The sequence below is a fragment of the Brassica napus genome, chromosome C7 (genome assembly GCF_020379485.1).
Source record: "Brassica napus cultivar Da-Ae chromosome C7, Da-Ae, whole genome shotgun sequence".
NCBI classification, from domain to species: Eukaryota; Viridiplantae; Streptophyta; class Magnoliopsida; order Brassicales; family Brassicaceae; genus Brassica; species Brassica napus.
In genome coordinates this window covers 42,100,061-42,112,278 of record NC_063450.1, presented here as the reverse complement: position 1 = coordinate 42,112,278, position 12,218 = coordinate 42,100,061, and the positions used below count along the sequence as shown (strand labels likewise).

Below are 12,218 nucleotides of genomic sequence, written 5' to 3'. Positions count from 1 at the left end.
TTAACATCCCTATCATATCCTTAAAGATTTTTGTTTTTTCAGATCCACCGTTTCTACAAATTTGTACTATAAATTATCACTTTTCATATATATTTTTTTTTGAACTTCACTTTTCCTATATTTTTGTGTCATAGTTTGTCCATAAATATGTTTTGGTCCATCAACACCGAAAAACTTATCTCTAAATTATTTGTTAGTACATTACACGCGTGTACAAGTATAACGCTTGTAGTAGGCATAGAAATATCGAATAGATCATGTACTTGCCAATTTAAGGTGTTAAGCTTTGATAGATCATATCAAACGTGTTTATTTAAAAAACTTTTGATTGTTTTAAATTTTTTTTTATTGTATTAATATATTTTGTATTCTTTACTGTAAACACCCTTACCAAAAAATTTTTAATTGTATTAATATGTTTTTGTATTTTTTTAACTGTAAACACCCTTACCAGAATCGCCAATAAACCACAACCCGATCAGAGCAAAGCAACCTAAGATCGCCACATCGTCAAAGAGAAAATGAGACTAAAACTTACTCCAGGCAACAAAAAGCAGAGAAAGAGGGAGAAAAGACTCTCGGAGGAAGAGAAGATGCCGAAAAATTTCGAAGAGAGGCAAATCTATTGTCCCCAAATAGATTTATTTACTGAAATCTACATCCGACCTCCACTGGCTAGCCCACACACCATCGCTCCAGACTCAACTTCATGGCCACCACCGCTTTAGAACACCAAGCTTCAAAACCGGACTCTAAAAAAAGATGACAAACATGAAAAAAGGGAAATGGCCATCGCCACTCGTCCTCAAAGAAGCAGGAAAATCATCAGTGTCACCAAAACAACAACATCGTCTGTCCGTATGTCATCGTCCATTCAGATGATTCATTTAGATAATCCAGTTAGATATTCATCTTGATGTTATTCGGACTATTCGTTTCTCCAACTAATAGTTCATCTAAATGAATTTATGTTCCTTTTTTCATCTAGATAATTTTAGTAAGCAAATGGTATATACCCTTATTTTGATTTAATCATATTTTTATTTTTAACTATATTAATTTTAATTAATTAATTAAATATAGTAATTTTAAAATATGGTTTTGGTGGGATATATAATTTAGCGGTTTTAGAGAAAAACATAATTTGTGGGTTTTTTCTGGAAAATAAATTTTTCGGTTTTGGCGAGAAAATGTGATTTTGTGGTCTTGACGAGAAACATGATTTCACATACATTTTTCGGTTTTGGCGAGAAAATGTGATTTTGTGGTCTTGAAGAGAAACATGATTTCACAGTTTTGGCGGAAAATTGTGTTTTTCGGTCTTGGCAAAAAATGTGTTTTTGCGGTTTTTGCGGAAAAATACGTTTTTGCGATTTTGCGTAAAATGTGTTTTTGTGGTTTTAGCGGAAAATGTGCGTTTAGCGGTTTTAGCGAGAAAATGCATTTTTCCGGTTTTGGCAGGAAATGTGTTTTGAGATTCTGGCGGGAAAGTGAGTTTTTGTGGTTTTGTTTTTTTGGCGAAAATGTGTTTTTGTGATATTAGAGAAAAAATGTGTCTTTTACGGTTTTGACGCAAAAAAATGTATTTTAGCATTTTTGGCAAAAATATATCTAAACGTAAATATAAATATTTATTGGAATAAGAGTAAATTTGTCATTTGTTATTTGAGCAGGTTCTTCTACATCCAGATGCACCAATTAAACTCATCTCAATGAGCCATGTAAATAAATCTCATTTCAGACTAAAGTTTTAAAACTCATCGTGATGGATCATTAATATAATTTGTAATTTTAAATCTAAACGAACAACAATCTCATCTTCGTCTAAATGGACCATCTCTGAACGGTAAAACGAACAGGTCCCAAAACGTCTCCATGCAAACAACCTCAGTCGGGAAAGATAGAAGTCGAAAACGGCAGCAGAGAGGCGGAAGCAAGAGAAGCGAAGCGGATAGGACGAACTTATTTTTTTGGTCACTATTTTTGTTTGGAGAGAAGTGAGAATGTTTTCTCTCTCTACTTCTCCTTCTTATATTTAAAACATGTCATGGGTAAGTTTTTAAAGACATAGCAAGAAGTGTTCAGATTCTGACAGAACAGGAGTGTTGATTTATATTCTATGAACGTGGTAGATCTACAATTTGATATTTTTTATAAAAGATAGGGTAGAACAAGTTATTCATATTATAACATTCATGGGCTATGCAAAAACATAAAACAAAGAAGTGAGAGTAGTAATTATCCATGCAGTGTCCAATAATATGATCCAACCTGAGAAAAATACTTTTAATACAGTAAAAACTCTATAAATTAATATTCGATAAATTAATAAATTTTTCTGGTTTCAAGTTAGATCGGTTCAAAATATGACACAAATCGATAAAATAATAAGATAATATATTTTTAGAAAATTCTATATAAATATATGGTCCCATTAAAATTATAAATTAATAATTTATATTTTAATAACACTTAATATATTTTGATAAGATTTAGTAAAATTATATCTAAAATCACTTTTAAATTCTATGAAACATATTTTATATTCACCAAGTAATATAATAAAACCAATATAAATGTCGAATATTATAATTTAATTATTGTATATACACTAAAATCAATTTTTTTTTATTTTAGAAAAATATATCTTAAATAGAAAAATCTAAAAATGAAAATTTTAATAAATTAATAAATACATAGTCTCAACATTATTAATTTATTATAGAGTTTTTATTAATATTGGATATGATCAATTATTTGTTAAATCTGGCATACGATTGCTCAATCAAAAGCTATGATGCATCCACCTCCCAATGTTTTATGAAGTATGTACATATATTACATATATCCATCAAGAGCTTATAGAAACGAGTAAAAAACTGACTTTTGCTGAATGTGGATAGTAGAATAACAGTTTGGACCTTCCACATATCAAATACCCTTCGCTACAAAGTACTAACATAAGCAATCGATTGCTTGTGACATGGAAAGAGGATGGAACAAACATGTGTGTTGTTTCCAAAGCACCCTTGATCTGATGGCAAATAAACTATTTAGACCAAAAGAGTTTCATCGATATCAGATACATAATACAAACTTTCAGAGATACATAGGGTTTACATAGTTACATACCGGATCCTCGAAATGATATTTGAGTATATACTAGCAAAAAGATCATAAGAGTGTTAAAAAAAAAACTGATCATAAGAATTAACAATATCGATACTAGACAGTCAAATCTTCAGTAGACGTCTATCTTTTTGGAGATTTGAACTCCCTTCCTCAGCTGGTGAAACAGAAAACATCTATCACTCGCTCGTTTCCGGATTGGTCAAGAAAAATAAGGACTAACTATTGGCGGGAAAATCATAACGAGAAAGGAATATGCGATAACCGATCCGGTTTAAATCCGGTTCAAAAATCTAATTTAATGTATATACCGCGTCTTATCTCTTTCCATCATCATCTTCTTCCTCTGCGACTCTGTTCTCACCACACACGAGCACACACAACCACCATGCTTTCCCTCACCGCAACCACTCTCAAACCCTCAATACTCTCCCTTTTCACCCAACCCAAACCCAATGGGCTATCTCCCCACCCAATTACCCGACCCGCTAACCCGTCACCCTTCACCGTCAGCGCCAACTTAATCCCCGCTTCGAACCGCCAAGCCCCAGCAAAACAGAACCTTTACCAACCCTTCCGCCCTCCACCGTCCCCAATCCCTCCAAAGTTCCGATCTTTAGACACCGCCGGCAAAATCGAGGTCCTCGCCGACCGCATGGGCCTCTGGTTCGAGTACGCCCCCCTCATCTCCTCCCTCTACACCGAAGGCTTCACTCCCCCCACCATCGAGGAGCTCACCGGAATCTCCGGCGTCGAGCAGAACTGCCTCATCGTCGGCGCCCAGGTCCGCGACTCCATAGTCCAGTCCAACGCTAAACCCGAGCTCATCGCCGCTTTCGAGACCGGAGGCGCGGAGCTTCTCTACGAGATCCGTCGTCTCAGCACGGTCCAGCGTGTTGCCGCCGCTGAGTACATCGTCGAGCACGGGTTCGACACCAAAGGAGCGCACGATCTCGCTAGAGCTATTAAGGATTACCCTCACCGCCGCGGAGACAAAGGGTGGGAGGAGTTTGATTACAACTTGCCAGGGGATTGTCTCTCTTTCATGTTGTATAGGAAGAGCAGAGAGCATAGGAGCCCCTCTGAGCTTAGGACGACGCTGCTTGAGCAGGCGTTTGAGGTCGCTGTGACTGAGAAAGCCAAGAAAGCTGTGGGGAGGGAGTTGCATGGATACAGCGATGAGGAGAGAGCTAAAGAAGAGGAGGTTAAGATCATTCGCGTTCCAGTGGTGAGGCTGAAGTTCGGAGAAGTGGCGGGAGCGAGTTCGGTTGTTGTGTTACCGGTGTGCGAAGCTGAGGAAGGAGTGGGGAAGATTAACGAAGCTCCGATGGAGTTTGAGTCGGGTGGGGAGTTTGGTGTTGTGGAGGCTGAGAAGGAATGGAGGAGATGGGTGGTTTTACCGGGTTGGGATCCGGTGGTGGCGGTTAGGAGAGGAGGGGTTGCGGTTTCTTTTAGGGATGATAGGAAAGTGTTGCCGTGGAACGGGAAAGAGGAGGCGATCATGGTGGTGATGGATAGGGAGAAGAAGACGGTGGAGGCTGAGGATGGGTACTATCTGGTTGTGACTGGAGATGGGATGAAGTTGGAGAGAGGTTCGGTGTTGAAGGAGAGAGGAGTGGAGGAGTGTTTAGGGATGGTTGTTTTGGTGGTGAGGCCGCCTAGAGATGATGATGATGAGTGGCAGATAAACGATGATGAATGGGACTAGAAGAGTGATACATTTGAGAATACTAGTGTTACCAAGTAACTTCCATTAAAACTATACTCCATGTTTTTGGCAAATATGTAATTCTTGGTTTGATTATGTCATTATGTTTTTCTTTCAGCCTCTGTTTAAATAAGAATCTGCATGTGATCCTCACCATAGTTTAGACTTGAAGCTACATTTTTGCGTAGCTAAGAATAAGTAGGTGGTGATTAGAGATAACATTGCAGCTTCTACTTGCTTGATATGGCTGATACAAGTATTAGCTGGTGCACTATTTCTTACACGGTCAATAAGTGTAGATAGTTCTTGGTTACTGTAATCAAGCCGATCCTTTTAGATCGTAGACTCTGTTAGGAGAGTGTCTATGAGCGTATGAAACGTTTGAGCATAGTCATCGCCAGTGCTCAGGCCATTTTGATTCTCCGCAGTAACAAGGGGACGTTCCTGAAATATATGTAAGCAGCTCTTCATGGTCAACACTTGCCTGCACATGATTCCTGAATATAGACATGGTGGTTCTCCCAGTTTGGGGATTTTTGCTCCCTTGCCTAAACATTTAAAAACAATTTATATAGAACCGTTTGAAAAGAGTCTTTCTTTTAATTTTTCACAAGAGAAAGAAAAAGGAACTAAACAAGTATAACTTAAACCAAAAAAAAAAACTGATTATAAGAAAAAAAGAAACAAAATAAAAAAAAAAGGATGAAGTGAAACAGAATCCAGAAAAAAGATGTCAAAGTTTACTATAATATTACACTGAACCAAGAAAACAAAAAGCATCACAGTCTAGTTTTGCCTCTCTGCCATTGCAATAAAAATATCCTTGGGACATTGTATGATATGATTGATTCATGCTCAACTTCACTTTCCATCATAAACCTCTACACACCTTCTTCAGAAACTAGTGTACTAAGCTGCCATTTACTCATAATCTCCATTTTCTGATGACCCATTTCCTCTCATTCCTGACCAACAACATCACAATAGTCCAAACACAAACAAAAACAGTCTTACTAAAGCTAAAAGCATTGCTAAAAAGGAAAAAAAAATACAAATGAAAATAAACAAGTGGTTAGCTTTCTTATTACCTGACAAATCGTAACCAGCACCGCCCCATTCAGAAGGCCTGGCATGTGACATGTGCATGCCCTGAGGTGGTTGCATCATGAAATGAGCTCCACCACCCAACGCACCACCACTAGTCATAGTATGATGCTCATTGTTTAGATTTCTTCCGGAAGATTCCATACTTGGATGATAGACATGCAAAGATTCCGTGCCGCCAGAAGGAGAAGGCAGCAAGCTTCCACTTCCTGAAGCATCATCTCCTTTCACATCATTTCCTCCATCCTTCTTTTTCTCTAGCTGAAATGTCCCCACGATCACCTGTAAAGGAAAACCAGAGACTATCTCATCAAAGGTGCAAAATAATCAATGAATCTCCTTTCTAAATTCAGTATCTGGTATTAATTTAGTGGTATAAGATAAAGAGGAAAGGTACCTGAACTGGCCCAGCAGCCTTAAGGAGTCCCCCAACTCTTCCACCGATGATCTGACCATCTGAACCAGATAAACAAATGCTAAGGCCACCAGTTTTCCCACCGTGTTCGCTCCGAATATAAGATCCACTCAGTGAGAGGATCTCGTACTGACCCTGAATACAAGTTTGGAATTCTGAAACAAGTTAATAAAATTATATGCAACTCTCACGCATGTGTGTAAGAATCTTTAGCTGTAATGGAAGTTTGATTATAACAAAGTGAAATTAAATAGTCCCTAAAAGAGACCAGTTTTATAGGCTCTAAGTTACAGTGAACAGATAATTAACTCATCATCAGCTCAGAGAACAAGATAGCCCTTCCCAAAGTCCAATCCTTTTTTTTTTTGGCGAAACCAATTCAAGAATTAGTAGGAACAAGAGAATCACCTGATAAGATACACTGGTTCCTGTCGCGATGTGAGACAAGGATGCACTAGAGATGGCGCCAGATGCAGAAAGAATGCATATCTCATGCTTGCTTTGCTCAGCGAAAAGTATAATTTTCTGAGCCACATCCTATCAAATTAATCCAGTTTGTAATATACCATCAGTGAAACAGCAGAATACCTTATGAACGAGCTCTATAGCAAAACCTGAAGCTAGATTGCGTTTAAACCAATAGTTTTAACCAAATCATAATATCAAAACCAGACCTTCAAATTAGTACCATAGAACAACACTCACCTCACCAGGAGTTATACTAACAATGTGTGGAGTAAAACTTTGCCCAGTTTTCCCTGCAACAAGAAATAAAAAAAACTAATGTGAAACTCAAAAATAACAACAACAACAACAAGAGAACACCACTCTAGAAGGTAAACTGATAATCAAAGTGATCTTAGAAACAAATAACTGCTGCAGATCAATGTTATTTGCAAAACTGAAATGATGTGTACCGCCACAAGCTCAAATGAACAAAGGCCAGCAAAATGATACAATATAAGAATCTGCCAATTCTTCAATGTTTATGGAAGCAAAGAGAGTGTTTATGGAAACTCACGAATATAAAGAAGAGCTTTATTACCAAAACTAAAGTTATTTACTTCGCAGATCAACCACCCTAGGAAGGAGAATCTAAACTAGATATCACACAGAACTCGAGCAATTTTACGATTCAAGATCAATTTCACCCATAAAGTTCATTACTTTACACAAAAGCGAAAAGGGTTTTCAAAAAGAGAGAGACTTTACGCACCGACATAGCCCGAGAGGCCCTTTCTCGACCCGGATTTAGACGGAGGCGATACGCCGGCGGCGGCGGCTTGCTCCCTCCTCTCTCTAGCGGAGGAATTGCTCGCAGAAGACGCCAGTTTCTTAGCGGCCAGGGCCTGAGCAGGCGTATCGTACTTCCTGGGACGGCCTCTCTTCCTCTTGACGGGATCAATCGGAGCCGTGACGGCGGAGGACGGAACGGAGTGAGGGTAAACCGGGAGAGAGGAGGAAGATCCATCGTTCGACGGTGGCGGGGATGTCAGATTACCATTGTTGGTGGAGGTGGTTGGCGGTGCGGCGGAGACGGTGGTGGGATTGTGGTGGTGGAAAGGATGGTAGTAAGGAGGAGTGAGATGGTGATGGTGATGCTGCTGCTGCTGCTGCTGGTGGTGGTGCCTTTCGTTAGGTTCCATTGCTTTTTTAGATAAGAGAGGAAGAAAAAAATAAAAATTGTATTTTTTTCTTTTCTTTTCTTCTCTTAATTTTTCTTTTTCTTTTAGGGTTTTTATGCTTTACAGATTTTTTTATTTCTTTTCTATGATGAAAAGGTTGTTGTGTTGTCGTCTTCTGGGGTTTTGATGTGTTCTCAGCCGTTGGATTGTACTTTGACTTCGGTATGTTGACTTTTTGTGTGTTTCTTCTTTTTGGTTTAAGTTTATTAATTAGGGGTAAGCTGATCTTATCATTATATCTTCTTTAATTCTTTTACTTTGTCATTTCCAGTAGGCCTACCACCACCACCTACGGATAGGGTGGCTGGACCATTTCTTGTTTGGTTCATTTCGATTCAACTCAATTCAGATTTGGAGGTACAAAAAAAGTGTGTGGACTGTGAAGGGGTTGTAACATCATACTGACTTTGGTGATCAAGCAAGCGGTCAAAACCAGTGGCTCTAATGGTTTAGTGTATCGTGTATTACACTTTTGACGCCTCGATAAGATTTTATCTTAAAAGATCTTTTTAGTTTTCATAAGTATTGTTAATACCTTTGTTTTCAAAATAAAGATTTTATCTTATAAGATCTTTTTTGGTTTTTACAAGTATTGTTACAATGTAATCCTTCGTTTTCAAAATAAAGATTTTTTTTTTTAATATTCACACATATTCAAAATATAATGAATGTTTATAATTATATTTATTATGTATTTTTACTATGCACTTTCAATAGCTATCAAATAATTTGGCGATGATTAGTTCAATTGTGGTTGTAAAATTAACCTGTAAAATTTTAGTCGTAATTAAGTTGGTTGTAAAAGTATTATTGTAGATTTTTTATAAAAATTTTTGATGTATTCAAATTTGTTGTAGCGGTAAACTATAGGTTATAGATATTTTAAAATAAAATAAATATGTGAAATGTGTGATGTATATATAAAGTAATTATTTTTACCAATTAAAATAATTTATATTATAATTTTTATAAATTGTCAATATTTACTGTTATTTAAAATGTGATATATAAATAATATTTATGTCATTTAAAATATTTCAAAATTTTAAAAACATCAAAATTAAATTAAAATACTTATAGATATTTTTATTATGATTATCTAATTTATGTGATATTATAGATTATTTTATTTTATAGATTCTATAATCTATAAAAAATGTAGATTTTTTGCCTAAAATACATAAGAAAAAATTTGCTTTAATTTTTTTTATTGTGTCTTTAAAAGTAAAGATAAAATATAATTCGTAAAAATTAATAGAAACTTGTTGTAGGTTTTAACTTTTAAAGATAAAATTACAAGGTAAAATTTAATGCTTTAAAAATAAATAAATCTAAAGTAGATAGATAACCCAACCAATCACCCCCTTGAAATATTTTCAATTTTTTTTTTAAGTGTACAAAATCGTAAAACAAAAAAAAAGTTTTAAAAGTTGTGATTTGTGAAAGCACCTAACCAACTGTAAATCACATTTAGTATATATAGGGTTTAGTTATTAAATTCAACTGTGTTCAACACCTAACATAATCTACTTTAAGCAAAACCTTATGGTTTAGGATTACAGCGGATACCAGACGAAGATTTAGTCATTTAATTATCTTGTTAATGTCTTTAGACTCTTTACCGAGACAATATATAGTATGATCTACTAAGCAATGCACACCCAGCAAGAGTTCTTGACTCTAAAATGGCTTTTAGTTTTAGAAGCCATTAGTTCTAGAGAGCTAATACGCAATGGATAGAAGACTTGTTGACTATTTGTCGAAGGTCACTGTAGATAAACGGCAAATGATAAAAGAAAAAAAAATTGAAAGATCGATACAATTATTAAAATAAAAAGAGGTTCGTTCTCAGTAGAGTTAAACCCATAGTTGCAAATGTAACAACAAGACAGGAATGACTATCCGTGCTCCTTGAGTCCTTGTGCATCAGCATATCGACTAGCTATGCATGTGATTAGAGGTGATGACTTATGAGAGTAACTTTTTAAGTATATACGCATGAATGCATGAGAACATTTTCTTTTTTTGGTAAAAGAACTCGAAAACTATTAATCTAATAAACGCCGCAGTAACGAAAAACGAAGCAGACACAGAGAGATCAGAGATGTATTCGAATGCATGAGAACATTCATTGTGTGATCATAGTTTCACGATTTATTTAGGATTTGGAATAAAGAATTTTTTACTTTTTATAGATTTTGTGCCATTTTGAACAAACTCCACTGGTTTCGATGTTTTCTCGTTTGGCATAAACGACATTTAATTTGTTTGATCTGTCCTTTATTACGTAGTTCATGCATTAAAACAAGTCTTTTACAACTTTTGCATAGACATTTGCTATCATTCATCAACAACTTTTTATTATCACTACCAAACATATATCCAAGTCCTAGTGGATGGAGGTTATCATTATTATACTTAATGTTAATTCAATCAATCTAGGATTGCTTGGCCAAGTAGCAGTTTCATTTTAATTTGGATCTTTGCATTTGGAGCAATATGAAACATAAGACGGAGTATAACCAAGAGGAACTTCGCATACGATAAATATTGTTAGGGCCATTTCTTGTAAGAAAATTTTGTCACTTGTTGTGTCAATTGAAGTCATTCTTCAAGGTACTAGCGATGGCGAATTTGACCATTTGGCAACATTTTCTTTTTAAAATCCATATTTAAAATCCGCGTAGTCTCTTCAAATCCAAAACCATATATCGATAACATTTTTGTGATGTAAAACATTATTCCCACTATTTAGAACTGGGGTAGACAAAGTTCAAAGAACCAAGTCATTTCTCCACCGGCCCATACTCATTTGGCAACTTACTTCATTTGTTCATACGTTACAACTACCACTTTAAATATTCTTAACAAAATTTTGCTTAAGCCTTTTAAATGTTCATTGCTGCCTCTGAGTTATAATAATGTTCGCAAGAGCTAATATATAAAAAACCCTCAAAATACCATTTGTTTTACTTAAAAGATTCTAAATCAATCAAAATATATAAACCAATAACACCTAAGTCAACTCGTTTCTAAACAAAAAAAAAGCACACTAACTAATGTTGTAGTTAGGCCATTAGTGTTTCAAAAAAAAAAAAAAAAAAACTAATGTTGTAGTTAGGCCATGTTCGTTTGTACATCTGTAAGATGCATCCAGATGGTCCATCTAGATGTCTTATCCAGATGCTCCATCTGGATGTTGTTCGTTTCTTCATTTCGTCCATGCATCCAGATGAATAATCTGAATGCAACTATGTTCGTTTGCTTTTCATTTTTTAACTTCCATCTGCATCCATGTGGACTTGTTAATAAAATGACTAAAATATATTTTTTACGTTTCGGCAGAAAAATATCATTTTTACGGTTTTGGCGGGAAAAGTTTTTACGCGATTTTTGGCGGAAAAGTTTTTGGCGGGAAAAGGTTTTTCTTTTCGCGATTTTTGGCGGGAAAAGCATTTTTACGGTTTCAAAGAGAAAATACATTTTTCCGGTTTTGGCGGGAAAATTCAGTTTTCCGGGTTTGGCGGGAAAAGTGTATTTTCCAGTTTTGGCAGGAAAATGTGTTTTCCAGTTTTGACGGGAAAATGTGTTTTCCAGTTTTTACGGGAAAATGCGGTTTTCCGGTTTTGGCGGGAAAAGTGTGTTTTTCAGTTTTGGCGGAAAAATACGTTTTCCGGTTTTGGCGGGAAATTGCTATTTTCCGGTTTTGTCGGGAAAATTTCGTTTTCCAGTTTTGGAGGGAAAATTCTGTTTTCCAGTTTTGGCGGGAAAATTTTGTTTTCCGGTTTTGGCGGGAAAATTCTGTTTTCCGTTTTTGGCGGGAAATTGTGTTTTCTGGTTTTGGCGGGAAAATGCGGTTTTCCAGTTTTGGCGGGAAAATTTCGTTTTCTGGGTTTGGCGGGAAAATTCTGTTTTCCGGTTTTGATGGGAAAATTCTGTTTTCCGGTTTTGACGGGAAAATTGTGTTTTCCGGTTTTAGCGGAAAATTGTGTTTTCCGGTTTTGGCGGAAAAACTGTGTTTTCCGGTTTTGGCGAGAAAATTGTTTTTTGCGGTTTTGGCAAGAAAATGTTTTTTGGAGTTTTGGTGGGAATATGCATTTTTTGGGTTTTGGCAGGAAAATTCATTTTTTCGGTTTTGACGGAAAAATACGTTTTTCGGTCTTGGTCGAAAAGTGCA

At 36.1% G+C, this 12,218-nt stretch overlaps 2 protein-coding genes across 2 annotated transcripts; one reads left to right on the top strand and one right to left on the bottom strand.

The window, feature by feature from the left end:
* The first annotated feature begins 3,444 nt into the window (after positions 1-3,444).
* Positions 3,445-4,954, top strand: LOC125589598 (rubisco accumulation factor 1.1, chloroplastic-like). Its single transcript, XM_048761890.1, has one exon. The coding sequence runs from the start codon at positions 3,518-3,520 to the stop codon at positions 4,835-4,837; it is 1,320 nt and encodes a 439-aa protein (XP_048617847.1). The 5' UTR covers positions 3,445-3,517; the 3' UTR covers positions 4,838-4,954.
* Positions 4,955-5,387: 433 nt separating this feature from the next.
* On the bottom strand, positions 5,388-8,080 carry LOC106348774 (AT-hook motif nuclear-localized protein 14). The gene is made up of 6 exons (XM_013788581.3): positions 7,573-8,080; positions 7,062-7,114; positions 6,765-6,893; positions 6,339-6,491; positions 5,926-6,223; positions 5,388-5,802 (listed from the first exon to the last, which is right to left on the bottom strand). The coding sequence occupies exons 1-6, from the start codon at positions 8,000-8,002 to the stop codon at positions 5,759-5,761; spliced, it is 1,107 nt and encodes a 368-aa protein (XP_013644035.2). The 5' UTR covers positions 8,003-8,080; the 3' UTR covers positions 5,388-5,758.
* Between the last annotated feature and the right edge of the window lie 4,138 nt (positions 8,081-12,218).

Excerpts from the sequence above, each read along its gene's own strand:
- LOC125589598 (XM_048761890.1), top strand. The coding sequence starts at position 3,518 with ATGCTTTCCCTCACCGCAACCACTCTCAAACCCTCAATACTCTCCCTT.
- LOC106348774 (XM_013788581.3), bottom strand. The coding sequence starts at position 8,002 with ATGGAACCTAACGAAAGGCACCACCACCAGCAGCAGCAGCAGCAGCAT. Across the intron at positions 7,115-7,572 it reads GGGCCTCTCGGGCTATGTCG|GGAAAACTGGGCAAAGTTTT; the intron begins GTGCGTAAAGTC and ends TTCTTGTTGCAG. Across the intron at positions 6,894-7,061 it reads TTAGTATAACTCCTGGTGAG|GATGTGGCTCAGAAAATTAT; the intron begins GTGAGTGTTGTT and ends TTAATTTGATAG.